This window comes from Camponotus vicinus, unplaced genomic scaffold (genome assembly GCF_025532165.1).
Source record: "Camponotus vicinus isolate PSW18456_S1 unplaced genomic scaffold, iyCamVici1.0 SCAF_13, whole genome shotgun sequence".
Classification (NCBI taxonomy): Eukaryota; Metazoa; Arthropoda; class Insecta; order Hymenoptera; family Formicidae; genus Camponotus; species Camponotus vicinus.
Window position 1 is genome coordinate 707,059 of NW_028141949.1, and position 27,962 is coordinate 735,020.

Here is a 27,962-nt window from a genome sequence, read left to right on the forward strand (position 1 = left end):
TATCATTGTATTACGATAAATGCGTATATGACACAGCCATCCAATTTCGTTACTATATTTACTTGTTGCTATCAAAAGGAGATCTGTGTTCGTGACACAGCTAGGCGCTGCTTTATCGTTTTCCGATCAAATTATCTTTCCATCGATCGATAGAAAACATGAGGAAGGCGAAGGGATCTTTTCATCGAGACTTCCAGTCCCTTTCAACTCGTAAAAAGCCTTTCGCAAAGACGGGAGAGATGCGCGCATCCACGGGCTTCTGGAACGCGCGCTCGTTACAAGAATATGGCTCGCTTCTCTCCAACAAGTGGATAAAAGCTTCTATTCATGCTTCGGGTAGTCCTGTTTTAAAAACTAGGTCATATTCATTATACGCGTATCGCATCGCCGCGTCGTCACGAAAATCCGCAAAGGCGTTCGTCAAGTAGCAATCGGCGCTTTTTAGTTATTCTATTTTTACGATCGCGTGCTTTTAGCTGTAGCCGCTCATTAAAAGGATAATTATGTGGTAGCTATTTGCGAAAGTACATTTCCCGTGTTTCATAAAACTGAATAACATAGCTAACGTACAAATAAACCTGTATAAATGAAGCTCTTACTCTATACAGCATTTTCCGCGTGCACTGATATCGAATAAAATATCCATGAACAGAGTGCATATTTAAAAAGTTGTTTTAAATTTTGAAAGCAATTCAATCAAGATAAATCTTTTCAATTATTCAAGTAAATTTTATATTTCCTTTTCTTGTGCATTTATTTTAAACAATTATATTACTTAGAAAAATGCCTTCGCCCTCCGCTTTATACCCTAGATATTTTTAAATTTCTTAAAAATTTAAAAATATTTAATTTAGATATACAATGGTTCTTTCCTTTTTAACTTGCACAACAGATCTCTCTCTCTCATAATCTCGTGATTTTTTATTAATATTTCTTATTATTTTATTAATATAACTTTATTAATCAAATAACGTAATAATTATTTAATGTATGGTATAAACTCACCTAGATCCGGCATATTTTTTTACTTTGTCCATCTTTTCGTGCAATTCCTTTTTGCGTAAGGCTACAAGTTTAGCCTCATCGTTTTCTTTTTCAGCAGTATTGCGTTGCAAACCAGATGCAGCCAATTGGCTTGCATTTTGCTCACGTAACATCAAAGATATAATCTAAAAAAATATATATAAAAATATCATTTTTTATTTACAAATAATAAATTGTTATAAGTAACACACAGTATTGTTCCCATAATTATTCTCAAATATAAAAATAAAAAGAAAATAAAATGTGATGTATATTTTTATATACCTCTAAAATTTGCATGTGATATTGCTGTTCCTTATTATTACTGACAATAAACAACAGTATATCCACTATTCCTGACGCATGAAACGCAAACAATATCTAAAAAGAAAAATTCTTTATTGTAACATGAAATAATATTCAATATACTATGTGTTTCAAAATATACAAAAAATTTATTTTAATATAGCAATTTGCACCTCATCGTGAACAGTAGCATCATTATCACCTCTTTTATCATTATCATTAGGTGGCACTTGCAATACATTTCTAATAAAAATAAGTATTCTTTCAATTGTTAATTCATTTTCCTCTTCCCTTTCTGTACTATCCTATAAAGTAAAAATTATTCTATGGGATAACACACATTCTCTATAAGATAACATACGCCATATATATATTGATACATATACATATGCACACTGATCAGACAACATAAAGATTTTTACCACTTACAATCTTAAGTAATCCTCCCAATCGACCAGCTATTGTTAACCATACATTGTCATCAGTTAATGCTGCCTTATAGTCTTGTAAATGTGAATTTATTTGTTGGTACAAACTATACGTTGTTTTCTCGGTTGGTATCTGCTCATTATAAATTACAAATGCAGAACTTGTTAAATTAATAAGTAATCTGTTACATGGAAAAAAAACAATAAATTTTAAAAGAAATGTTGAATAATTTTTTTCATACACAATATGTTTCTCAGCTAATAATTAATATTACATACCGTAATAAAACATCCCAAAGTTCAGTATTTTTAATATGATGTATAAGAATCTTTACAAGATCTGTTTGAAGTAATTTTGTTTGACCAAGAAAGCGTCTTATAGTATGCGTATCATCATCTCTTCTGAGATATCTGATAAGATCTTTTATTACATCTATCAATAAATTAATTATATTTAATTAATTATTTTTCTCAATTATGTTACTTTAAAAATATATATGTATAAATTAGATATTTTTACCTAAGCAGTTTTTATCTAAGTGGTAATCAGTTCCATCAAAGTATCCAAGTACAGCGCAAGTGGCTGTAAGCTCAGCAGAAAGATAATCTGTCATATTTAAATAATAAATTTTGCAAAATCTTCAATATGGAGTATTTATGTTCCAAACTGTTGATAGTTTTTATATGCACATTTATCATAGTAAGTAACAATGTGCATAATTTATGTGCATGTGCATAATTATCCGCTGTCAAAAATAATAAGATCAAATAAATATGCAAAATAAATAAATCTAATCACAAAAACATCCTAATAACTATTCATTCTTATAAAATGTGCATCATGAAAACAGACACAAAAATTGTCATTCATCAATTTTTAAAGATTTAACTGTTATAAGGATCTAATCTTAACAGAAAACATTAATCTTAATCAAGCCTTATTTAGATATTTAGACGTACACACGTTAGATAATTTCTATTCTGAAAATACTCACCGAAAAGACGATTTAACGACGATAATAATATCAGTTTAACGACGACTATGCAATCAGTACCGCCATACTTCGTAATTATAAATATTTTCCGCGCCGGCGTCAACTTCACTCTCTAGGTTGAATTTTAGGTTATATTATGCACGAGTGATAATTACGCGTACGTAAAATAACCACTTCGCACACTTTAAACACCGAAATACACTCTCGACACTCTTGAAACGCTTATGCAAACAATGCGTAATAGCCCGCGTTAAATTGTCACTTTTGCCGTTTCTCGGAACGAACCGAAACAATCATACACACGCGCGTGTTGTCAAACGCAACAGGTAAAGAAAGAGCGCGCGTAGCGATCTGACCTTGCCGCCATGCGTCATCGTCATTGGTCGGTCGCGTTCGGGCCTTTCCGCCTCACTTCGGACGAATCGGTCGTGGCGGCTTTTACATGTACGCAGATACGTCGAACGGCACGGAACGTTAGAGGTAAATTATCGTTTATTTAATTGTTTAGTGTGTCTATTCTCGTCAGTCTCGATCGCATTACGTGCGTGAAATGAAATATGTATCGCGTACAATCGGAGTGAGCGACGAAAGAGGAGCAAAAACGAAAGCGCAGGAAATATATGTGTGACGCATCAGTGTTGGTACGTATAATTGTTAAACATGGCGCATTTAACGCGCGAAAGAATTCTTGTCGCAAAATTGTAACGATTTTTAACAAAAATGTCGAGATATTATAGATTTTGCGTTCTGTAGTCTTGTTTACAAACTTGTCTTTGTTCTTTACAAGTATGTAAATAAAGAACGAGAGAAAGATATATATATATATATATATATATATATATATATATATATATATATATATATCTTTCTCTCTCGTTCTTTATATATATAATCATTTTTTAATTGATTTTCAAAGTAGGTTCTGCTTAACAATGCTTTAATAATTACCAATATATAACATCGATATTTTAATAGAGATCATTTTAAATTTTAATTTTCAAAACCACAAGCTTTTTTTCGCAGAAAATATCAAAATATCTATTATAAAATATCGTATATATGTGTTAAGGTTTCTCGTTTACGACACGAAGGGGACTATGGACTCCATTATTTCGTCGTAATAACGGAGCAGCGCTTTTTCGGCGTGCAATCTGCCGATAAATGTTGTCCACAAAGGAGGAAAATAAAGCCATAAATCCAATTTCGTCGTGGAGGGTAACGGGAAAGAACATCGCGTGTGGCAGGTAAGCGAAATCGGGTAAGTGCGAAGGATACAAGATCAAGTAATGGCAGAGAGAGCGAAGGACAAAGGGTCGGACGACAGTCAAGTCGGGGCCGGGGGCGGGGGAGGATCGGAGGGGAAGATGTACGAGGTGCTGACGCGTTTGACGTTTGCGGTTGCACAGACATTCAATGGCCTAATCAATATCATCGAAGGTATCTGGGTCATCGGGTTATCGGCCAGTCGTCCGCACCTGTCCGCTTATTTCGTCAGTATCGTTCCATGACAGCGCACGCTCTATACATTTTGCGCTTTGTGACGTGCACGCCCGGCGGTTTTCGCGCTGTGAACGCCCGGAAAATTGCCCGAATACAGTCGGTTGCTCTTTTCGAATCGATTGGCGCGATTCGACATAAAATGCGTGATCTGATATTTTTTTCCCTGCGCGCAACACAGTATGCACATCAGGCTCATTTAATGAAAATATCAAAAGGAATATTTAATTCGAATATGATATATATTATAAAAGGGTTAGTACAAAAAATGATATAAATATTGTACAAATGTACATGACATAATGAAAATACATTGCGTAAAAAAACTAAAAAAAAAATCGAAATGTGTGGAATCATTTAAATATTACTCGCGTGTACGCAATATTAATGCGTATGAACTTATTCATATTATTTGCAAAAATAATCGTTACATGATAAAATTAATTAAATTGAGAGAATTGAATTGCGATAATATTAGAGAAAAGATAATGCCCAAAATTTAATAAAATGGATTGAAACAAAAAGAAAATAACTATAATATAATATAATTTCATAAAATACATGTGATTTTACAAATGTAATTGGTTTTTTAAATTTAATAATCGGGAGCAAATGATATATTTTATAACTGTGTAAACAATAATGTTTAGTTGCAAACCCGTTTGATTTCTTAATATATTGGATGAAGTATATTAATATTTAATAAAGTCAAAAATTACTGGTCAAACGCGCGCGTGTGTATATTTTTATTTATTTACTTATTTATTTATTTATTTATATACGTATTTATCGTTACACGATAATAAGAAGAACCGGTTTTATATGACATACTAATAAGCAATAACAGCGCAGTATATGAATAAAAACGAGTTTATTATTGTTTATCTGACGTATTGTTTGAAAACACAATTGTTATTTCATCTAGATACGAATGAATTCGTATTAAAGAAACAACAGATATTGGATTATCGATGTCTTGATTATATGATCCGAATTTATTATATGCATATCGAAATAACACTTGAAGAGATTTCAAAATTATTGTTTTTTATCAAAGATTTGTATATTTCTGAAAATTTCTATAGTACTTTTCTCTTAAATTTAAAATTCATAAATTTACAATTTATATTGTTCAAAATCTATAAAAATAAATATTAAATTAATATTATTCAAGGTAAATTTATAATAAAATAATATTAAAAATTATATAAATTAACAATAAATAACTAATTAATTTAGAAAATTCAATTCTCTCAATCTTCTCAAATTCAATTTTAAACATGCTTTTTTACTATTGTTTACGCACAGCCATACCAGGATATACAATTTCCCTTCTACGAATATTTTTCAGAAAATTATTCTGGATTTTTTATAAAAAAAAAATACGTATCACGCAAAAATATCACAAAGAGAGGACTTGTTTTTTAGATATAACCGCGTACCAGTAATAATTCGTCATGGACTGATGCTGGCAATTGTTGATGATTTATATTACTGCCTGTATTATAAAACATAGTGGCAACATGGCTATAATAATTAAATAAATAAATTCGCAAAATAAATCGCATTTTTTGCGATCACGTGCGTGTGCGGAGTACATGATGTATTTGTTAATATGAAATGAGTATATTTTCTATTTAATAGTTGGAAAAATTTTATTTTCTTTACTTTGCACCATTTTTTATATAATATATTTTAATTCAGATATTCTTTTCCAAATAACATCAATATTCTGATTGAAATGTGAAAGGAAACAATGATAGTAATAAAATATCTCAATCTTTTTCAACAGAATATCACATTCGCAATTTTTTCACAATAAAAAATGTCTTTAGCTGCTTGCTTTAGGATAAAATATGTACAGCTTGTTATCTCACGGATCTCATTATTTATATACTTATATACTGGCAAAGATTAATACAAAATTAATTAGATATCTCTGCCTTTCATAACGGTTCATAACTTTGCTTTCAATTTGAAATTCCACGCGTTTTTCTATTTTGATATAAAAAATTACAAGTCAGTCCAACTCGTGAAAAGTACATGTCGTGTGCATAATTTACTTGTTAACTAGTTAATTCAGTTAAGTTTTGTAAGTTCCTTCATGCGTAAACATAACTGTCTAGAGACGAGTTGGGGAAGCGGTAAATTTAATCAAGCCAAAATAAAGCGATCGCATTTCGCGCTATAAATTACAACCTCAGATACTCTTCGCGACTTCTTGGCAAATGCAAACTTGAAAATTTGTTACATTTGGTGTCTTTAAAACAGTTCTTGGTACGACAGATCACTGCGCAAATTCTAATGAAAATGATCATCTATGTCAACAATCTCTTGATGCGGAAAATAATTATTTTCTGTTAAATTTTAAAATAATGTTTAAAATATTTAATTATTATAATTTTTAAAATATTGTCTTATTAAATCAATTGATAGGCAAATAATTTTCGATCGTTTCACAATTACATATATATTAAATATATTTATATTTATATAAATGTCTATTTTTCAACAAATAAATTATTGTCAAGCATAATTTATTAATTAAAATATTTATTAGACATAACAATATAAAAGATATTCCAGAATGAGGGAAATAAAAAGTAGAGCCGTATCTACTAAGCTTAGTAAATAATTCGGAAATGATATAAAAGTTTATTTGCCTGCCAATCGATTTAGCGTTACCCTATACTTATACTGCGGTAATAAGACCTTCAATTAACATTTTCAATTACTAATGAGACTTTTAATTAAAGGGATTTATCCGGAAATCGGCTTAAAAGCGGTCGCGTACGCGGATCAAATCGTGACAGACAAAAAGAATTAAGCGATAGGAATTAAACTCTTGATTATTTAATTTTTCTACTTTATATGAAGAACTATCTATCAATAATCATTTTCGCTCGTTAAAGGTAGAGCAATTTGCAATAACGACAATATCTTGTTGCTCTTTAACAAGAAACGTGACAAGAATAGTTTCTGCATAACTCGCGATAATATAGGATTCCCAATTTATGTTACAGAAATGTTTTGCGATAAACTTAGATTAATTACACGTACAAAATGTTTTCCATTTATTTCTCATTCTTTCCTTCTAGTACTATAAATACTTTTTAACTTTATTAGATGTCTAACTTTGACGTTACGGTTTTAGTTCTTTAGTTCCTGTATTTATATTAGAGATTCATCGTTAGAGATATTCGATATTCGATTTGACCTGGCTTGTCACGGTGTGGAATAGTCGACCACAAAGCCATATATTTGAACTTTTATACAGATAGGTGCACGGGAGAAACAAATCTCCATGACCATCCTGTTTCGTGGCGCTTACGTTTATTAAAAAATCATGCGATCTCTCCCTGCGATCTCGAGTTATCGGCATCAATAATACGCATGAAAAATCATTTTTATTTATATTGCACCTATCTGTATCCTCGCGCGCGATATCGCGGTGGTCTGCATCGCACATTCGGCGTTGTATTTCGTCGGAGTCGGCCGGCTCTATTGATTTTCCTCGAGTTTCGTCACGATGTTCCCGACTGAATGAGGTGACTGATTTTCAATGGCTTGCAACCGCCGCGAATGACCGGCGCGTTCGCTCTCTTAGCGAATTCTACATTAAACTTGCATTCAAGCGTCATCAAACGCGCGACTACGTTCGAAACTCTAGGCTTCTCTCGAGCAGTCGCAAAGAAGAACGAATATTATGAACAGAACACTCCCTATAGTTCTGAGTTTGTTAAAACTTAAATTGTTGGGATACAATATGAATTCTATAAAGAACGCAAAATTTTTCACACGGGATTATGATATATAAACACGATATTACTTTCATCGTGCAAATATCTCAATATTTCATAATATATTATTACATATTCGCGCATCTTTCAAATAATAATCTAAACATAATCCAATTATTTTCTGTGATAGTATGATTTATCGCATTTATTGATAAATAATCCATTGATTAAGCCAGTGTGAACGTAATATTTATAAAATAGAATTACACGTTATATTATTTCTACACCTTCATTTATTATGATAATCAATACTTTATATGCATTATCGAAATAGGTACACATGTAATTTATATATAAATATATATATGTCTGCGAGATATTTATAGTATAAAGTGAGCGGATTTTCAAATATACTATAAACACATGTTTCAAGTGTTCATGTACATACAGATATAATTATTCACAACTTGCAATGTGTGCGATTAATCAAAAATTTTCAAATGCATAATTATAACAGAAGGCAGATATACATATCAGATGAAACCTTTCATTAATGTTTTGAGCGATCCATCATCGAGAATACTTTGAGGGTGGCAATGCACCCTCTATACGAATTTGCAACTCTCCCCCATGCTTGCTCATATCAGGGTGAAAACAGATCCAAGCCAGACGGAAGCAAAACACGATAAACAAATATTACGCATGGACGATTGCAAAGGGGTTCTTACCCCATTGAATTAGCCATTCGTTTGTCCATCGCGTTTGATTTCGCAATTTTCAATTATATTATTGCATAGTAAATTTACACCACTGTTGAGTTTGCACTCATTTTATTTAAAGATTTTATTAGAGGTGAGAACTCTATTTTTTTCTTAAAAACATGATCTTTATTGCTATTTCTCAAAAATGATAAATACAACTAGAGCGGACGAGTCTATTTTTAGCACAATAATATAGAATCATTACGCGAGGAAATAATTATAGCAACAATCTCATTATATCACACATATCAGAAATCTGCAAAATATATAGAGACTTGTTTGATAAATCTCAATCTTTCATTTTTTAGACATCATGCTTGGCATGATGTTAATTGCTCGATCTGAAAGCTAATTTGGCACGAGAGCGCCACAGCACAGGAGAATAGCAACGGGTGGTTTCCCCTATTGACGATGCAGCTATGCCCGAATTCTCTCGAAATCTGTTTTTGCGAGACCGTTGAATTTCTTGTCGGGCTTAGTGTCGAGCGTCGCGTCAGATGACTTCGCTTCTTACGTGATCGCAAATCTCTCCGATCTCTCATGTCGCGACGACATTTGTGCGTCTTGTAAAACCGAAATCGAACGGAATGAGACGGTGGGAAGAATGGTTCGCAAATATTATGATAGCGTGCAAACGTGATGTAATTGTATTAAGGACATCTTTTGATCCGGCTCAACGATGCGCGTACTTTCGCTAGGTACGCGAACGTTTCGTTAAACAGCGAGCCTGCGAAATCTGCAGATGCCGTATCAGGTATGTGCTTTTATATATCTTTCACCGCAAATCGGATTTCTTTCGAAAAGGGAAGAAGAGAGGCCTAGTATCCGATACTGCCAATATCGATATCGCGAATGAGAGATGGGGAAATAATATCGGCATCACTTCCACGTGATATGTGCGTGGAGTTTTTTACGAAGTCACAAGTTAGGATTCAAAGTATTTTGATAGTCATATTATTGAAATGTTCGTATAAATTTAGATAAATCTCGAATCATCATTATATAAAATTGGACAACTTGAATTATTAAACTATACTCTGGAAATGAAAAATATACTCCATCTTAAAAAATACACTCCATTTCATACCAATGTATTTAATTTATAGATGGCCTTAAATTCTGATCTCAATTGTGTAATTTGTCACAAGTAAAACCTTACAAAACCTATCAGTACATCCTGTATATCAACGACATGCCATTTTATCCGTAAGATTAATCGAGAATTGTGCTTCGAAAAGAAAAATTCCTGAGATCATTCTTGTATCGAAGACGATAAAAGGATTCTTAGAACCGCTTTATAACCGTTAAATGAAGCGTTATTATTACCCGATATCGCGCTGTGATTATAAATTGTATCCCTTTGAAGGTTTCACTCAGGCAAACTTAACTTGTAGGATGTGCCTACTTACCTTTTTCCAAGCTCGTGCTCCAATTCTGAAAAGACGATAATTCGCAATCATGGCCTATTGAACCTTTACTAGCGTAGCATGATCTATTTTTGCATTGCAAACTTTATGCTATCAAACTCCACTAAAGATATTTTATCTTATTTACGTAAAACGTGTTTGACGTAAAAGATATATAAGAAGAAATCAATGCTTGGCAAGACAATTTATTATTTATGCAGAGTATATAAATAATTAGAATCTCGAAACTCGATAAAACGGCTCCTTTTTCGTGGAACGTAGCCAGCCGGAAGAGCAGGACGACAATTTATAATCGCAGTCGGTTAAAGTTTGCGAAACTTGTACTCTCCTTCGGGTGTGTAAGTATAATCTACTTGCGCACGGCATGTCGCTGGTATCAGACTTGAACGTGTAAGACCACCCAGGCGATGTCTAATACTCTAGAGAGAGGAAGGTAAGGGAGCTAGAGGGAAGGATGTAGCATACAAGGTATTACAATAACAGTGGCTGTTGAGCTCGACATAGTAGACCCATATTACAATAGTATCGACCATGGTAAACGTCACAGAGTAAAGCGGAAATCCATGTTTTAGAAACAATTTCATTATGATACAATATCACATTATTAGATGAAAATCATCGTATTCAATAATATCAAGGAAAATGGAACACATTTTAATTCTGTAAACGTACACATTCATGAGCTCTTTTTATCTTCTTCTCTCAAATAATCGAAAAGATTTACAAATAATACAATAGAGACTCTCTCTTTATCTCTTTCTTCTTTTGTGATAATTTAATGCACATTTTTTTGTATTCTTTAAAATATTTGTCTTGAAAATTGTTTTAATGGTGTAGAAATAAAAATAAAATATTAATGTTAAAATTCTCTTTTAATTCTAAGAGACCCTCGGTTTCTGCCGCGTTTATTAACAATCGGATAAGTGGAATGAAAACTATTACTTCGTAGAATGTGTGTTCTGCCACTGTAGATAGCACTTCTCTCGGTGGCAATAAACATTACAACGTTACTAACCTGAGAAACTTTCACGTCGACACCATTAGGTTGTCCGCATATAATACAAGCCCTCGTTAAGCAGTTGTTTACATGCTATTGTAATTCTAAAGCAACTCTGTTTAGATAAAAATAAAATAAAAATAATTCTTTCTCTCTTTTTCTCTTTTACTCAAGCAGATGTATTTTTACATTCTTATTGCGACTCGCTTTCTTACTTAGTCTTTTATATGTGCATGCACTATCTCGCTCCAGGGAATTACAATAAGCAACTGCAATTGCGATAATGATTTTTGTATCAATAAATATGAATAGTCAATCGAATTATCAAATGTAATTTTAATTTTAATTATATTTGATAATTGTTACGTGTTCTACTTAACAACTTCATGAATATGAAAAATTACAATTTGTGTCTTCCATAATTACAGTCGCTACCTTTTATTTATGCAACAAATGTTACAGATATTATGCGAAATAGTTTTACTTTTGAAATGATTAAATTGTTTGAATTTGGGACAAGTAAAAATTCTAAAATTAGCATTTTTCACACAAATAGACAATTGACAATTTTTTAATAAATTATAAAGTTTGAATATGTAATATAAACGTATATATAGATTAATAAAAGAATATTACTTTGTCAAACATATAATAATTGTTTAAAGCAAATGAGAAGATTTCATTGAACATCAGAGGATATTTTACTGATATGAGTCTCAATGAAAATATTCACATTTTATTTCTCCATCTTATGTTTCATTAATTATGACAGTAAGATTTTGTATAACTATTATTTGAATTCTTAAAATTATATACATATTATGTTTTTCTATTTTGTGATAAATCCATAAAAAAATGAAGATTTTTGGCCATTCAGATATTTCTCTAGCAAAATTGCTATAAATTTCTTTCATATATATAATATTATAATATAAGATTCATTTTAAAATATTACTGATTAAAACTATTATCCGAAACTAATACTCACTGATTCTTCTCAGTGAAATTTATTTTCAGTGCTGTATTTATAACTGAAACCATTGCTTATCAATAATAATACACTGATTTTATTTAAGAGAAAATTAGAAACATACACTTTTAACTAAAAAAATCGATTTTTCTTAGTCAAAGAAAATTTGTCTGCAAGTCGTAACACATATAGAACGAAACTATATTTGCGAGCTTACTTTTCTGCAAGAAACTTTCTGAGAAATTTTGAAGCGCGGATTACTGACAATAAAAACTTACTCTATCCCGCAAAAAATATTTCTCATAATTCTTCGTTACTCTTACGAAAAGAAAGAATTCGAGCGCACCTTATTATTCACAGTTCATGTTAAAAATAATGTAAATTAATTAATTGTTTTAGCTTTGTTAAATAAAATAAAGTTGTTAGTTTTATGTAATATACATAGAATTATCATGTCTCTCCGTAATAGTAGCATAAATTGTAAAGATTGTTGTAGAATATTACATCTTTTTTATGCAAAAGTATTCTTGGAGAAAAGTATTTTTCTATTGAATGTATAACGAAACTTTTAAAAGAAATATTATTATATGAAAAAAGTTATATATATAAATCACAATATATATAGATATATCGTGTAAAGAATTATATATCGATTATGCTATATATCAATAATTGTACCACTTGTTTATTCAATATATCACTGCTTTTATCGATGTAATCTGACCGAATGTTGATTACATCAAAGATATTGAATTAAACTTGGAAATTACATTGCCGCATAATTTGCTGTGCAACATTTGTTATTGAATATAACAATGATATATATATATATATATATATATATATATATATATATATTGCAAATATCAATTAAGGAATTTAGTGTAAAATTTAATTTTTAAAGAATTAGCAGAAATTAATTTTTAAAAAAGACTGAAAAAATTTTATTTACCATAATTTTTAATAACAATGATATTGATTTATTATACATTTAATTTTTTTCTGATATCAATATTGATTTTTCAGAATTTTTAAAAATTAATAAATTGAATATCTTTATGATGTTAATAATTTTTAGAATTTTGATATAATTAATAAAGTTTTTAAAAATTCAGAAAGAAAGAGAGGTGAAGAGAAGGAGAAGAAAAAAAACGGAGAATCTTTTAATTCGCTATTGTTCGCGAGAATAAGAGCTATTGTTTACATCTTTTCACTATGAAAATTATAACGCGTTGATACGAGCATAATGTAATAGAAGTTTGGAGGATGCGCTTTCTCTGCCGTCACGCGAAATAAATTAACGAGCGGTGAGTGAACACGATAAATTATTTCGTGGTTATAAGACGGTTATTTCTGCACGAGCGACTTGAAGCCGCGATTAATCGTTACCGGTCGAAATATTTCATAACTCGTATCTGAACTGCACCACTATTGTACTCGTACTATATTTGGAAGTAAGATATTTCACGCATTTATCTATGCGATATAATTTTCTAGCGGAAAATATTAATACTTTAGTATTCTTGTGATAATTTTTATGCAATTTTTTATGCAATTTTTAAATTTATTATCTAAAAACTTTTCTAAATTTTTCTAACTTTTTATTACTTTTTAATGCCATTTATTACGTATATGCTATATATTATCTTTCCTATTTTACAAAGAATTTTATAAAATTTTTGTTATTACCCGCGGTTTTTGAGATAAAATAATTAAATGCTAACAAGTAGTGTGAAATTGTGGCACGTGTTGACATGACGTACTTATTGTTCCGTTCACGTACCAAGAGATTGCCTGACTATTAACGGCTGCGCGCGCTAAATGCACCAAAGTGATGGACACTGATTTAATATGCGATTGACGGGGATCGAATGATTCAATGATAGTAAAGCGGAGCTCCGAAATTCCACGCAATGATGCTGTCTGCATCCGAATTCACCGTGAAAATTGGATTAAAATCTAACTCTGGTGTAAATTTGTACATGTAAATTACTATTTCTCTTTATAACTTATATTGGCGAGTATAGACTATAAAAATAATATCGAAATAAATTGCATTTATAAAAAAAATTATTCTTATAAAAGATAGCTTGTTAGATTTTTCAATGAAAGATTATTCAATGAAACTGAATGAATTTAAATAATATAAACTTTTCTGTATATAACACACACATAAATTATCACGTGAAAACTTATTCCATTTCGCATTCTATTTTGAAAATAATTCATAGAATCATTCCTACTCCATTTTCTGACATTTTGATGTACGGTCTTATAGTTGGTATTTTTCTGAACTGATGAAGTAGAGAGATTTACGTTCTTTTCGAAGAGATTATCTGATCGTACAATACGAAACTCGACACGCTATCAACGAAAATATCGCACTTGAATCGGCCAAAATAGAAATTTCCTTTTTTTAATTTTTCATTTGATCGCGTTGCATTTTTAATAAAAAATTTAATTATAGATATAATATATTTTGTTTTATTAAAGAAATGTGAGATTTTTATTTAATGGAATGTCAGTAATGAATATATAATATTGTTATAACGAGGATGTACATATCATGTCGCGTTAAATTATAAAATAAATGTAACAGTGCAGAGTTGAAATAAATGCAACAGTGCAGAGTTGATATGCTAAATATGATAGTAGATATTCAAAATTAAATAATTTTGCATTCATTCGTTTTCAAAGGAAGATGTGCATCAACAGTAATTAACTAGTAATTTACTATTGTTAATTACGAAATGTGTCATATACGTTACATAAAATAAATATATATATTGTTTACAGACAAGATTTTGCTTCTAGAAAATACATTTTTAAAATTAACATAAAAATTCCATGTAACTCTTGTTATTCCAATTTTCTGTCTGAAAGCTCTCTCATCTATGAAATCAGAGGATACGTTAACGAAATTTTTGTATCAAAATTCTCGGTACAATCCCGGATTCGAAACAAAATTCTGCTGGTATTCAACAAAATGCAGTGTACGTAGTACGAAAGATAGATGTATTTTTCGTCTTATTCGCGTAAGAAAGAGAAAGAAAAAAAGATATACAGAGAAAGAGAGAGAGAGAGAGAGAGAGAGTCATCCTCGCTCTCAATACTCTATACGCGTCGTGCTAAATCCTATCGAGCACTGAATGCAATTTGTGTGACCTGATATTTAGGGCTTTTAGTCATAAAATTTCTGTTGAGTAAAGAATAATACAAGCTTGCGGAAAAGCTTGTCTGATGCCCGTCATGGCTCTCACATAATATACACTCTCCCCCCCCCCCCCCACCCTCGTCGTCTCTTTTACAATATATCCATATATTTTCTCATCCGTTTTCTCCTATCCATCTCTCTGGCATTTGCTTTCTTGCAACTGTATTTCACGTTTACATTACACACATCTCATGTCGCATAAACGAATAGCTAGATATCATAATAGCTCACCGCGCTTTCCTTTCAAATATTTTATTTTATTGCTCCAACACTCCAATTTTAGAAATATGTTGAATAGTGTTGTCAAATATTTTAAATATACGCATATTTATGTGGAAAAGAAAATTATATAATTTATTATCCCGATTTGTTATGGAAAATGATAAGAGATGAATGTGTAAAGTTATGATAATGATAAGAGGAAAATGATAAGAGAAGAATGTGTAAAGTTATGATAATGTATCATATAGTACGCAATGCAATGTATAAAATGCCTAAATTGATTTTTGCTTCTATAATCTTCTACAACATTTCCTATAAGTCCATGATATTTCATATAAAACGCATGCATGTAAAGCATGTTTTATCAGATAAAACTAATTATGAAAAGTAATCGCATTCGAAAACCTTCCCTTATCTCGATAAAAGTCATAAAAACTCTCCAGGAAATCACAAAATCAAAAACAAGATACCAGCCTGTCCAAGCCAAGTTCTTTGAGACTCGAGAAGAGAATCCCGAAGGTACTTTCACTCTTATCTCCCAGTCTCCACAAGCTTGTATCGCGTCGCTGATAACGTGCACCAACGAGTTGATCTCGAGAGGTCAAAGTTACGAGGGGAGACCGAGCTAAGATAAATATCTTTCGCTACCCTCTCGAGTAACTCATCGCACAGATTAATCTTTAATCATATTTGTCCATATATATTTCTGTCAGTATCTAATATTTCCCAGAGAAAATTCGTTTCTTCAAATAGATAAACGAACGTGCGCAATGAATAAAAATCAATAGCTCTTTCAATGAAAATTTCTATTAAATATGAGAGATCTTATATTTAAACAATTGTATATTTCGAGATATTAATTCACTTTATCAAATGATTTTATTTAATAATTTGGGGGTTTTGGCTCAAATAATTGAAAATTAAATCAAAATTGGCACGTAAGAGCCTCAGCGCGGTAGTTGGATCTAGCAAAACACGCTGCTTCCAACAATCTATCAAATATATTATAATTTTGCTGTGGAAAATAAATGTGCGCAGCAGATCTAACAAATCGAATAAAAATAAATATCGAGATATATTACACGTGAATTCGCTTTTTTGTTTAAATTAATAGTTAGAAGCATGACTCACCAGATTTCGCGCTTTTATTAATTAATAAGAGTGTGCCATTGTGTATCTGTCATACCGGTTTGAGATTCGATGATGAAATGTATAAGCAGTCCTCGATCGTTAGGACGTAAACATAGACTCAACCGAGGACAAACTCAGTTGACTCAATGATAACAAAGTCAACTGATCTGGATCTGGTAAGTCATGCTTCTAACTATTAATTTAAACAAAAAAGCGAATTCACGTGTAATATATCTCGATATTTATTTTTACTCGATTTGTTAGATCTGCTACAACTTTGCACAGCAAAATATAATATATTTGATGGACTGTTGGAAGCAGCGCGCTTGCTAGATCTTCGCAGGATGCAATTTAACGTCACGTGCGCGTCGAGAAATAAACTTTTATAATGTAATGCGTCTTAATTCGTAATATATTGTTAACATCGCGCTGAGAGAAAGGATCAAAAAATGATCCGGTTCGCTTTTTATTACCGTAATTTTAATTTTAAAGTAAACCAATAATAAAAAAGAAGAAAGTGTCGTTTCTTCCTTGCGCTCCAACTACCGCGCTTCTTACGTGCCAATTTCGATTTAATCAATAAATGATTGATTGGCAAAATCTACATATCACTCTAATAAATATCAATTTAGTCTAAATCGGTGTACTGTGCAATAATTTTACAGTTACAGTTTATATAATATCATTACCTATACATAATGCAATATTATTTGCTAAAATTCATTTGAGAATATGTCAGATTGAAAATTGATGCTTCTCTAGTATATATACCACAGCTGATTCAAATTTATAACGTATAAACCGCGCGGATGATTTATCATTTTGATCATTGTCATAATTTTGAGGGAAATTTCATTAAATTGTGGTATCAATATTGACTTATTGTTTCGATGCAATCAGCATTAAATACCGATTCACCTCTTTCTGAATCATTTATAATTTATTATTTATAACTTTCTCATACATTTCAGCAATTTGTTTTATTAATGATATGGCCTGATTATTTTTTTTTTACATGATATTGATAAACGGTGAAATCAAAGATACCAGATCTGTCATATTCGTTTCCGGATTTCTCATCCTATATCGCATTCCGTTCGTTGATCATTATGATAATACACAGGGCAAATCTACTTCGCTACTAAACCGCGCCGTCATTATTAACTCGCCGCTTCTCCCTGCGCCAAAATCAACACGCCACACGACGCAAAATCGAGGATGCATGTTCGTCCGTCCGTTAACTGCCGCTCTAGGTACCTAGCTACGCTCGGAGACATCATACGACAAACGTTGGGACGTGGCGATTTGTCATGTTGTATGTCTGTACGTACCGTGATCAGTGGCCAGTTACAGCCATCATCAACGCGGCATCATCGCCAGAATAATTCAGGTATAATTGACCAGGTCGGCTAATAGCGACTGTTAATTAGTAGGATCTGCTCGGCGTGATCATTGTATGAGTGAGATATGAGTGATCGAGAATACGATTGTATAGAGAGGACACAAACGGCAACAAACGCTGGTCGTTGGCCATTCCTTTATCGCAGGAATCCTCAATTCTTTTCATTTTACTATTTTATACGCTTATGGTACTTTAATTTGATTGGCACTGAGTACTTAATCGTGTTAAAAATACATTATTTGGAAGCGTTAGCTACGCGTTATTTAATAATAATGTAATTAAAGTCGTATATTATTAGATATAATTATTGTATAATATTATATCGTCCGCGTATATTAATATATTTAAGATTAATGTATTATATTACTCTCCATACAAGTTTTTAACATTATTTTAAAGACCAAATAATTTATATTATCTTTTCAGAATATTCCGTATCTTTTTTAAAAGAAATCAATTATTTATCTTTTAATTGTTAGCGATGCATTTTAATTTTTTTTACATAAATTTCAAATTTTAATTTTTAAAGAACTATGCAAGTCAATTTTAATTCAAGATAATCACTTCTCTTTCAAATTTAAATAACTTTTGTCAAAACTATTTTCATATATCAATTTAATGATGTTTCTGACATGTGGAGTAGAAATTGAGTACTTTAATTTAACGATGTAATAGCGTTTACGATTCATATAATCCGGATCGTTTCGAGTGCAGTTAAATACATGCAGTTAAATATTTTCAAGTCATATTTTAATCGAAACATATTTCGAATTAAAATCCAAAAGTTTAAAAAGTTGAATGCAAAATGCTTAACGAGTGTTTATACGAGATTGTATAAAAATTGATTCCTACACTCGAATAAAAATGGAAAGATTATCATATTCGCTAACAATTACAAAACATTGATTATGTAAAAAATTTCTTATTTGAGAAACTTGATGAAAAATCTAATTGTAAGAGATTGTCTTAATAAAACGAGCCATCACAGTCACCAACACTTTGCTTAAATTGCAAATGTACTACTGTTTATTTTTAACATTCATTTAAATGTACTATCGCTTGACGTTATCTCAATCCGTTTACGATAATCGGACAAATTATAAGTTGGGAAATCCTGCTTTAGCACTTACGCTCATGACGATGTATGTATACGTCGGTCTTGTATACATATACACGAAGACAATAACGCGCGTATTAACGCACTGCAGATTGCGTACGTGCGGGCGTTCTATGGTAGCCCGAGGGAATGCTAGCTATCTATTCGCAAAATAGCCCTCTCGCCAGATAATCACCCCTCCTTTCGCTCGTTACGATGGGCATTAGAGGAGAGAAAAATTACCGGATTAAAGTCGTGACCTTTTCTCAAGCGATGCATATCTCCCATTACTTTATTATTAGAGCATAAATTATTTTAATCGGCGATTTACAAAGTAAATAGGGCGTAGCGATAATTTGTAGGATAACTTGTGCAGATCGTATAAAATGTTAAAGACAGATTTCTTATTTGAATCCGTGCGACACAGACCTTTATGTTCTGTATCTACATCGAGACTAACATTCATACACACATGAGAATATGACTATCTAATCCGCAGCATCGTTTAAGCAATACTAAGCCAATAATGGATATGATGGCATTTGGGTAAGCTTATGACACTTAAGAGATTCGCGGTTCTGATATGTGCTGATTGTGATATTATCACAAATGTGGCTGGTTACTAGCTTACAGAATAATTATTATGTCGAGTCATTAGCGAAATTAACAAAGTAATTGTGAATTATTTTTATATTGTAAGGCTTATTAAAGAATATGATATATTCTTAATTTATTCAAAATAGTGAAAAAAATATCTATGAATTTTTATTTAATTTTCTTTTACCATAAGAGTTTATACCTTCTATAAAAACTTTTTTTTTTCTTTTCATGTATATCGTAAAAGTACTTTCTCGTCTCCGTCACTCTTTCGGAAAGAACATTAAGTAAACTTGTACTAACGTTATAAAATAACTTGACAGAGAAAGTGTGTGTCGTGATACATTATAAATATCTTAATCCAATTTTGTGGCACGTATATAAGAAGTAAATAATTTGTGTCACGTCAGCGCGATTGCCCTTAATTAATGCTAATTAAGAACAGACTTTACATAGTGCTGAATGTGACATAATTAGACGAGAACAGGCAGCGTTAGCCGTAAGTGACATTAATACGTAGCCAAGTTTTGAGGCGCAGCGAAGAACAGCTGGGTGTAACACGAATTAATTAATATATATTATAATATATTCCAATTTAAATAAAATTGCATATTTCAACAGGTACTATGCGTATCTTTTAATCTATCGCGTAAAAACCGGCTAACATAAAAGTATCGCATATAAATATCCTTCTTAACGCTGATACACTATTATTGTATTATTACCGAGGTGTTCGCCGTACCGCAATTCAACCGAGCGCGTCGTTATTAAAGCCAGTGTACTTATACCGAGAAATCATAATTTTGCGGAAATCAATATCAACGCCAGTGAAAATTGCTATCCGCCGTGAGAAATATCGTCGAGTGAGCAAAGCGCTGTTCGGAATATAAAAAAAGCGGCCGAAGTTGCGCGAAATCACGTCAGAATTCAACTAGCATCTCAAGTACGGTATAAATTAGCAATTAAGACGATTCGGACAATTCATACTTTTGCGTGGATCGAAGAGAACGGGCGACCAATTAAAAATTCATTACCGACCCTTTCCCACTGCCTCTTAAACCCCATTGAGCGTCGCGCGCCACAAAAGAATCCGACGAGGCTCGCTTCTCCAGAGACGGCGCGGGATACGCGCAAATTGTTCGCCAAGACGTCGGCGTGCTCTGGAACAATTCTTCCTGGTAACGATCATGCGTCAGTTGCAGGGAATTTATTCGTCGACGCTCGCACGAATATACAATTTAATTAAAAGCGGCGCGTTCAACGCGGCAACGATATTCCCTCGAATCGCATGCGAGCCACGAGGCCGTCCGCCACAAGTTTCGTAGAGATAAATCTTATCCTCGAACGCGGCGCATAAAATCCCTGCTCCGGTTCCGCCTTTCATCTCTCACTCTCTTTCTCTCTCTTTTTCTCTCTCTCTCTCTCTCTCTCTCTCTCTCTTCACAAACCTATACATATAATAATCTCGCGCGACGAAAAATTTTCGCCGCTTCCATGAGCATTCTCATCATTTCCCGCGAAGTACCGCGCCTTCGTTTTCCACCGTTTTTACTCTATTTCTGCCTTTCTATTCTTTATATGTCGTTGAATTTTCAACAAAATTTTAAAACGCTACGAAATTGTTGTTCTCAGTAACACGTAAAATCTCAATCTGTCTGCGACGGTGTTATTATTATAGAAATTAGAGAGAATAAAATTAGAGAAAAAATAATTTTAAAAAGAAAAAGAGTGGTGGATATATACATGGACAGATGTATGTATATTCATGGTAAGATAGCTTCATATACATAGAGAAATACAGAGAGGAAAACATAAATGCGCCGTACCTTCATATAATTAATATCCGACATTAATTAGCTTTTGACCACTGTCTTGCGGTCGTTAAACATTTGGCATGCTCTCAGTGTTCCGGAAAATTCGCAAAATCGCGTCTCGTCGACTTGGGAAATACGAATACGTCGACATCTCCGTTTACCAGTAGCGTGGACTGGTCGTAAAAGTTAGCGAATCTGATAGCAGTCAGCTTCGTAAAGCGCCTCTCGATTCGATTCCCGTAGCTTTTACGACCAGACGATCTCTACTATACCGTTCCAATTTCGAATCCTCTGACGATGACTTTCTAAAGATACGGACAAGGAAAAATTATCGAAAAATCTTATCATTCTCGTATGAAATTTTATTGATATCGAAAAAAAAGTAACAATCTCGTAGACGCAAAATGAATATCCAAGTTTTATCAAAATTGGGTGTTCAATTTTATTGGAGTAATTTTCCAACCGTTTAAAATAATATGTTTGAAGAAAAAATTATATAATATTTTACAATTATCTTTTCTTTTCTCTTTCTTTTTCCACTTTATATATAACTATTTCGTTAATTCATTACGTAATTTAACACTATTAATTATGAATTTTTATTTCAAAATTTTTTTATAAAAAATAATCATAAAACACTCTTGGAGACACGCTTAGCTATGATGTCACAATTATCCTGTCTGTACAATATCTGTCGATAAATTTGGGGACTCTTTGGAACGTTATGATTGTCCTGATTCTTTCTCTATAAAGAATCCTCCGTGGATCCTTTTATCTCTTGTTGTTCATAGCCTTCCCCAGAGCAATTAATACATCCCAGCCGTCAAGTTTCGTCGGTGTCGTATCGACTTTTCTCGTTTATCTCCGTCATGAAACTATAAACTGCGCGGCTTCTACAGGCAAGAGTGAAAATTCTATTTCCCAGTAGAAAAGGTGGCGTTCTTGACTGACGCTGAACGCCGTAATGCATCCATAGGCGAATCGTGCACTCTGCTTAGGTGCCTTTCATATTAAAATCAATATTTATGTAATCCAATACTTTGAGCGGAAATCATTTCTTCCCAAGTTGCTCGGTAATACCGTAAAAGTAGAGTATCGATAAATCACAAGACGTACGGATAAACGTAGCCAAAAGCTCTATATCAAGTATGCATCAAACCGAAGAATGCGTCAAGTACCTATAATACGTAATCTCGGCAAATCTCGGGATACGCAACTTTTCGTAAAGTTATCTCTCTAGCTAACTTATAAATAAACTTTAAATTTGCTGGCTTCTTATGAAGCGTTTTAAAATTGACGGAAAATAAATGCATAACGTTAGTCCTTGTAAAATTTGAAATGAATTTTTATCAATATGAAACTGAATTAACGTCTAGTGACGTTTCATGACATTTTATGTTGAAAAAATAAATTACATTTTTTATGTGGAGCAATATTTCTTTTCACCTTACATATTTCTACATATATCTTAATCTACTCGATTTATATTTATCCCAAAAGATATGCAAGTATTACAGATAGCGTTTTAAACAATTATCTTATTATTTGCAACTATATACAATTTAAACTAAGCAATTTATCATCATCCAGCAAAACTCAACACAAGTTTGTAAAAATTCAGACTGCATTAAAAATATTCTGTGCGTATTAATAGAGATTTTAATATTAATTAATATCGAGTGTATGTGTGTAATTTTCACACTATGTACTATTGTCTCGTTTTATTGCATTTTGCAGAATTAGATGATTGCGTTCGAAATTGCTTTACATTTTTTATTATTTACAATAAAAGGGCATACAAGGCAGAAATTGTAAATTAATCTACAAGCATACATTATGAGGAGCGTATAAAATTTTAAGTTATAAAGCATCGCTATCGATTATCGATACATAGGTATTGCATTTACTGTTAAGTTAATAATGGAATTATTGTGTTATTTTTTGCGAAGTGTATGTGAATGAAAATTAAAATGTATTTATTCATCTTTTTTTGTATACAACAATATACGGGAATTCAGGTAGAAATGACAGGATAATAAAATCAGGAAACAGCAATGTTTTTTGGACAGTTAACGGTATCGAGCCATCCGAGCGATAAGCCATCTCGTTCTTCCATTAAATTCTACTCATGCGAGTCAAGAATTTATTTCTACCATTTCAAGTACTGTATATTCGGTCGATTTGTTTTTGTTTAACGGCAATACGAACGATTATCGATTTTTGCATGCGTCAACGCACTCAATATCCAATTATTTACGCTATCCTGATATATTTGTTATCTTTGCTGAGATTACAATTTTATCGTACTCAAAGTAAGTTTCAATTGCACTAATTTTTTTTATTTAACACGTAGAAACAATTTATTTAATATACATATAAAAACTTACAGATATATTTTTAAAAAATATTTTAAGTTCTTTCATTTTTTCCGATAATTTTTTTATTTAAGAAAAAAATAAATAGTATAAATTTTAATATTTATTTATTGCTTATTATTATTATTTATTGCTTATTATTTTTAATTTTTTTATTTAATTAAAATATAAATACAAGTAATATATAATTTTATTTAATAAACTACGTAACTTTCTTTTTTTATATGTATATAAAATGCACTTTTTTTATTTTTCATGTAAATCTGTGTCTATTGAACACTTCAATGAAATGATGATTCGTTTTTGTGACAAGCGTAATTTCGTCGATCTTTGCGATCAAACCTAACGACCACTTAAGTGTTTCTCGATTTCTCTATTTCTTTCTAAAGTAGTATTTGTTGCTATGGCCTTAAATGTCTGTTCTCTGCGCTCGATATCGTTTATCGCTATTTTCCTCGATGGTCCGCATAGTCCCGTACAATGCGATTTTCAAACAAAACTAATATCAAACAAAATACGGATAAAAACTTATATATTAATTTTTAATAAAGAATTTTCTCATTTTATTTACCAATTTCGTTTTACTTTAACGAAACAAAAATTCGATTGAATATTGATAAATATAAATAAAGAAAAGAGAAATATTGACTTTTTAAGATGATTTAAAAATGTATCTACAAAATCTAGCAGTTTATTTTTTAGAATTACTTTTTATGTTTATAAAAATTGTTTTTATATTTTCGGAAGAGAAAAAGAGAGAGAGAGAGAGAGAGAGAGAGAGAGAGAGAGAGAGAGAGAGAATATACCGTATATCCATCTATATCCGGAATTGTTACATTCTCTACATTCATACGTATACTTATTCATTGACGGCAATATTGTATAGGGTATTGATTTTTCAGCAAAGAGATTAATTTTTCCGGATATCGTGGACGGTCGAGCTGTGTCATCAACACAAAACATTCAATACATAACGGAAATAAAAAATGTTTGGCTCGAATACGATACCGCTGCTAACATCAGAAAATCAATTTCCAGTTCAGCTATCGTCAATAATTCATGGAATCGTGATTCAGCAAAATCCAAACTGCCGTTCCACATATACCGCATATATGACCTTCGTACATCGAAGCTAAATTTCTTGTAACACCTGAGTTATGAATTCCGTCAACGTGTAAAAGTTTGCGGCGTATAAGCAATGCGCTGTCGTTATAAATCATCGGCATGAATCGATCTAAAAACCGAAAAAAACCTGTCTATCTCATTCGAATTACGTATAAGTACGCAGTTTATCACCGTTGCACCGTTTCCTATTTTGCCAAGTAATACGAGCATAATATCTCACACAAGTGTAATATATTTTATCTAGCTACAATATATTTTCCCGTAGAATTTCAAACGATCCCGTCAGGTGGAGGCTGAAACTACTCGATGTCGGAGGCAAATGAGAGATGAGACCGTTGCGATGTGCGTATCATATTGAGAGATATGTCAGTTTTTAAATTTGCTTACGTAAAAAGTAGCCAGAAAAATTTTTCAAGAATTTCGCATTGCTTAATGGTTTTGCATAATTTTGCGGGAATAAATCCATTGTGACAGCGATGTGTACAATGTATACATTTTATTTAATTTTTGGATCGAAGCGCGCGCATTTGCGCAAATCATTGAAATATGTATGTAACAAATGTCTGCTGTAAAACGTTATCGCCCGTGGCATATATTAACGCGAAAGTTAAATCGAGCGAAACATATGCGACATCGCCATTATTATCGTTATTTCTAGGAGTGTGTATACAAGTGTTCTGGATAACGTAATAATTTTTGTAAACTCGGTACAACCCGGTTTGCATGTGCGTTGCATAATGTTGTGTAAATTAAACGATATAAACGCACTGCGTATTATTGCTGGTTACGGTAATATATTTTCCCATATATCCATTTGTAAAAAAATGCGTTTTAAAGTCAATTTTTTTACAAAATTTTACTAGTGATTTATTAATTTGTATATTTATTTTTGTTTATACTTGATTTGCTTTTCTTTTATCTATATCTTTTTCTTATATATCTCGAACTAACTAGCCTATTTTGGAGTTAAAGCGATATGTTTTAAAGTATTTTTTATAAAAATAAAATTTTCGTTCGAATGTGACTGGCGATATAAAAATACTGAGAGTAGATTTGCAACCATAACATATTGTCCGAAAGTTATTTTGCGGTGAGAATAAAAACTTGAACGATGGCAAATACAAGACAGATATTACAGCGGCGTTTTTCTTTAAAGTCTTCTAGTCGAATTAATGATAAAAGTTTTTCGGAAGTAATAATGGTATCATAGGTACTCTATTTAATCTTGATATCGAGCATCGATTGGAAGTTCCATAGACCTCGAAATAAGAGTAATGCTATACATTATATCCGGATGTCCATTTTTATTGAGTCTCTGAATGTTGGAAAACATTGAAGAGAAGTAAGTAAATAATTGATAATAAAGAGAGAGATTGAGATTATATCGAGATTTTTTCTAGCGGATTAATTGGAGCACGTGTGTATTAAGTGAAGTACTGCGAAAAGTATCACATGTTATTTTACACGAGAGCATATTTAATTTTGATTAATTAATCATTTATTAGCCGATAATTCCATATTCATCGGTTATTATGAATGATACATGGATACATATATATTGCCGGAGAGTAATATAATACCATAAATATTACGCGAAAATAGATAATTAATATGTCGACGTAGTGTGCTCTGAGCAAACATTTAACATTAAACTATATTAGAGTAGAGAGTACCATCACCAATACTGTTTCGATACATGTAATAATAGTGTTTTAAAAAAAGTGACAAAGTAGGAGAGAATGCTTCTCTTTCTATCTAGAAATTTGCAACGTTATTGCATATTATAACGTTTGAATTGAATCATTCAATTTGCTGTGATCCATGTTTACATATTTATGTGATAGCATAATCTCTCTGATTTATTCATAGACAGCTTAAATTTAAAGCGCATTAATTTTATAAAAGTTTTTGTAACATTACGAATACCAATATATCTATAACGTTATAGGAAAGATATTAATGTCTTTTTTTGCGATGTTTTCCGATTCGCTAATGTTGAATATTTTCTGCGTTCGCTACCCTTGAACGAGCGATCCGGATGAGAGGGTCGTTAACTCGCGTTGGCACGGAAGAGACTAGACAGGATTCTTATCTACGGATGTTGGGCACCGATCCAGTCGTTCTAGACAGGGGGAGTCGCACCCTAATATATGGTTCGATAAAGTTTTCTTTACTTTCACGAACTTATTCAATATTTGTCAGCAAATTCTTCTTTCATTAAAAAATACTGTACCTATTCTACGAAAATTTATTTTTTACATAATGTCAATATTGCTGACAATGAATGCTAAGGCGCGTTCAGAAAATTTTAAAAATTTGAATAATATAAGATAAAAAATTTTTCATAAAAATGTACACAAAGAATTCTGTAGATTTGAGAGAGAAACGTACAGCCTGAAACAGAAACGTCAATCCAGTTTCCATGCCGTTGGCTTTTGAATAATTGAAAACGATTCATACAAAAGAGCATGGACTAGAAATAGACGTGATGTTGTGCATATAGTGTAAGCATATTATTATTTGACATCGCTGTGTTAGATATTTCTTTATACCTATGAAATATTTTTATAATATAACGTTGTCTTTTTCTCTCTTTCTCTCTTTTCCTTTTTTTCATGATGCTATTACTTGACTTGCTTTCTTATTTTAATCAAATAAGTGTACAACTTAATCAGTATATAAATATTCAACTCTCTAAATTTTTCATATGTATAATTTTTATTACGTTTCTGCCATGTTTGATAACATACATTTTACATTTGATAAATGTTAAATGGAGTGTACATTTTATAGTGAGATCAACATTAATTGCACATAATTAAATGCAATTTGTGCGTATAGA

The 27,962-nt window shown here is 31.7% G+C and overlaps 1 protein-coding gene and 1 long non-coding RNA gene across 4 annotated transcripts in view; one reads left to right on the forward strand and one right to left on the reverse strand.

Annotated features, from left to right (window-relative positions):
* The window catches only part of Timeout (circadian regulator timeout), a 98,756-nt gene extending 95,665 nt beyond the window's left edge, over positions 1-3,091 (reverse strand). Inside the window, exons 1-7 of one of the 2 annotated variants that reach the window (XM_083087600.1) lie at positions 2,753-3,091; positions 2,278-2,503; positions 2,037-2,190; positions 1,759-1,939; positions 1,503-1,634; positions 1,309-1,404; positions 1,006-1,169 (exon numbers count right to left, since the gene is read on the reverse strand). In XM_083087600.1, the coding sequence (XP_082943726.1) occupies positions 1,006-1,169; positions 1,309-1,404; positions 1,503-1,634; positions 1,759-1,939; positions 2,037-2,190; positions 2,278-2,371 (821 nt within the window). In that variant the 5' untranslated portion in view covers positions 2,372-2,503; positions 2,753-3,091. The remainder of the gene's footprint in view (positions 1-1,005; positions 1,170-1,308; positions 1,405-1,502; positions 1,635-1,758; positions 1,940-2,036; positions 2,191-2,277; positions 2,504-2,752) is intronic. The other variant, XM_083087599.1, reaches the window with a different exon arrangement.
* A 90-nt stretch (positions 3,092-3,181) lies between these two features.
* LOC145964175 (uncharacterized) overlaps positions 3,182-27,962 on the forward strand; it is a 112,106-nt gene continuing 87,325 nt past the window's right edge. For both annotated transcript variants that reach the window (XR_014436358.1, XR_014436357.1), the window contains exons 1-2: positions 3,182-3,393; positions 3,822-3,996. This is a non-coding gene — a long non-coding RNA (uncharacterized LOC145964175). The remainder of the gene's footprint in view (positions 3,394-3,821; positions 3,997-27,962) is intronic.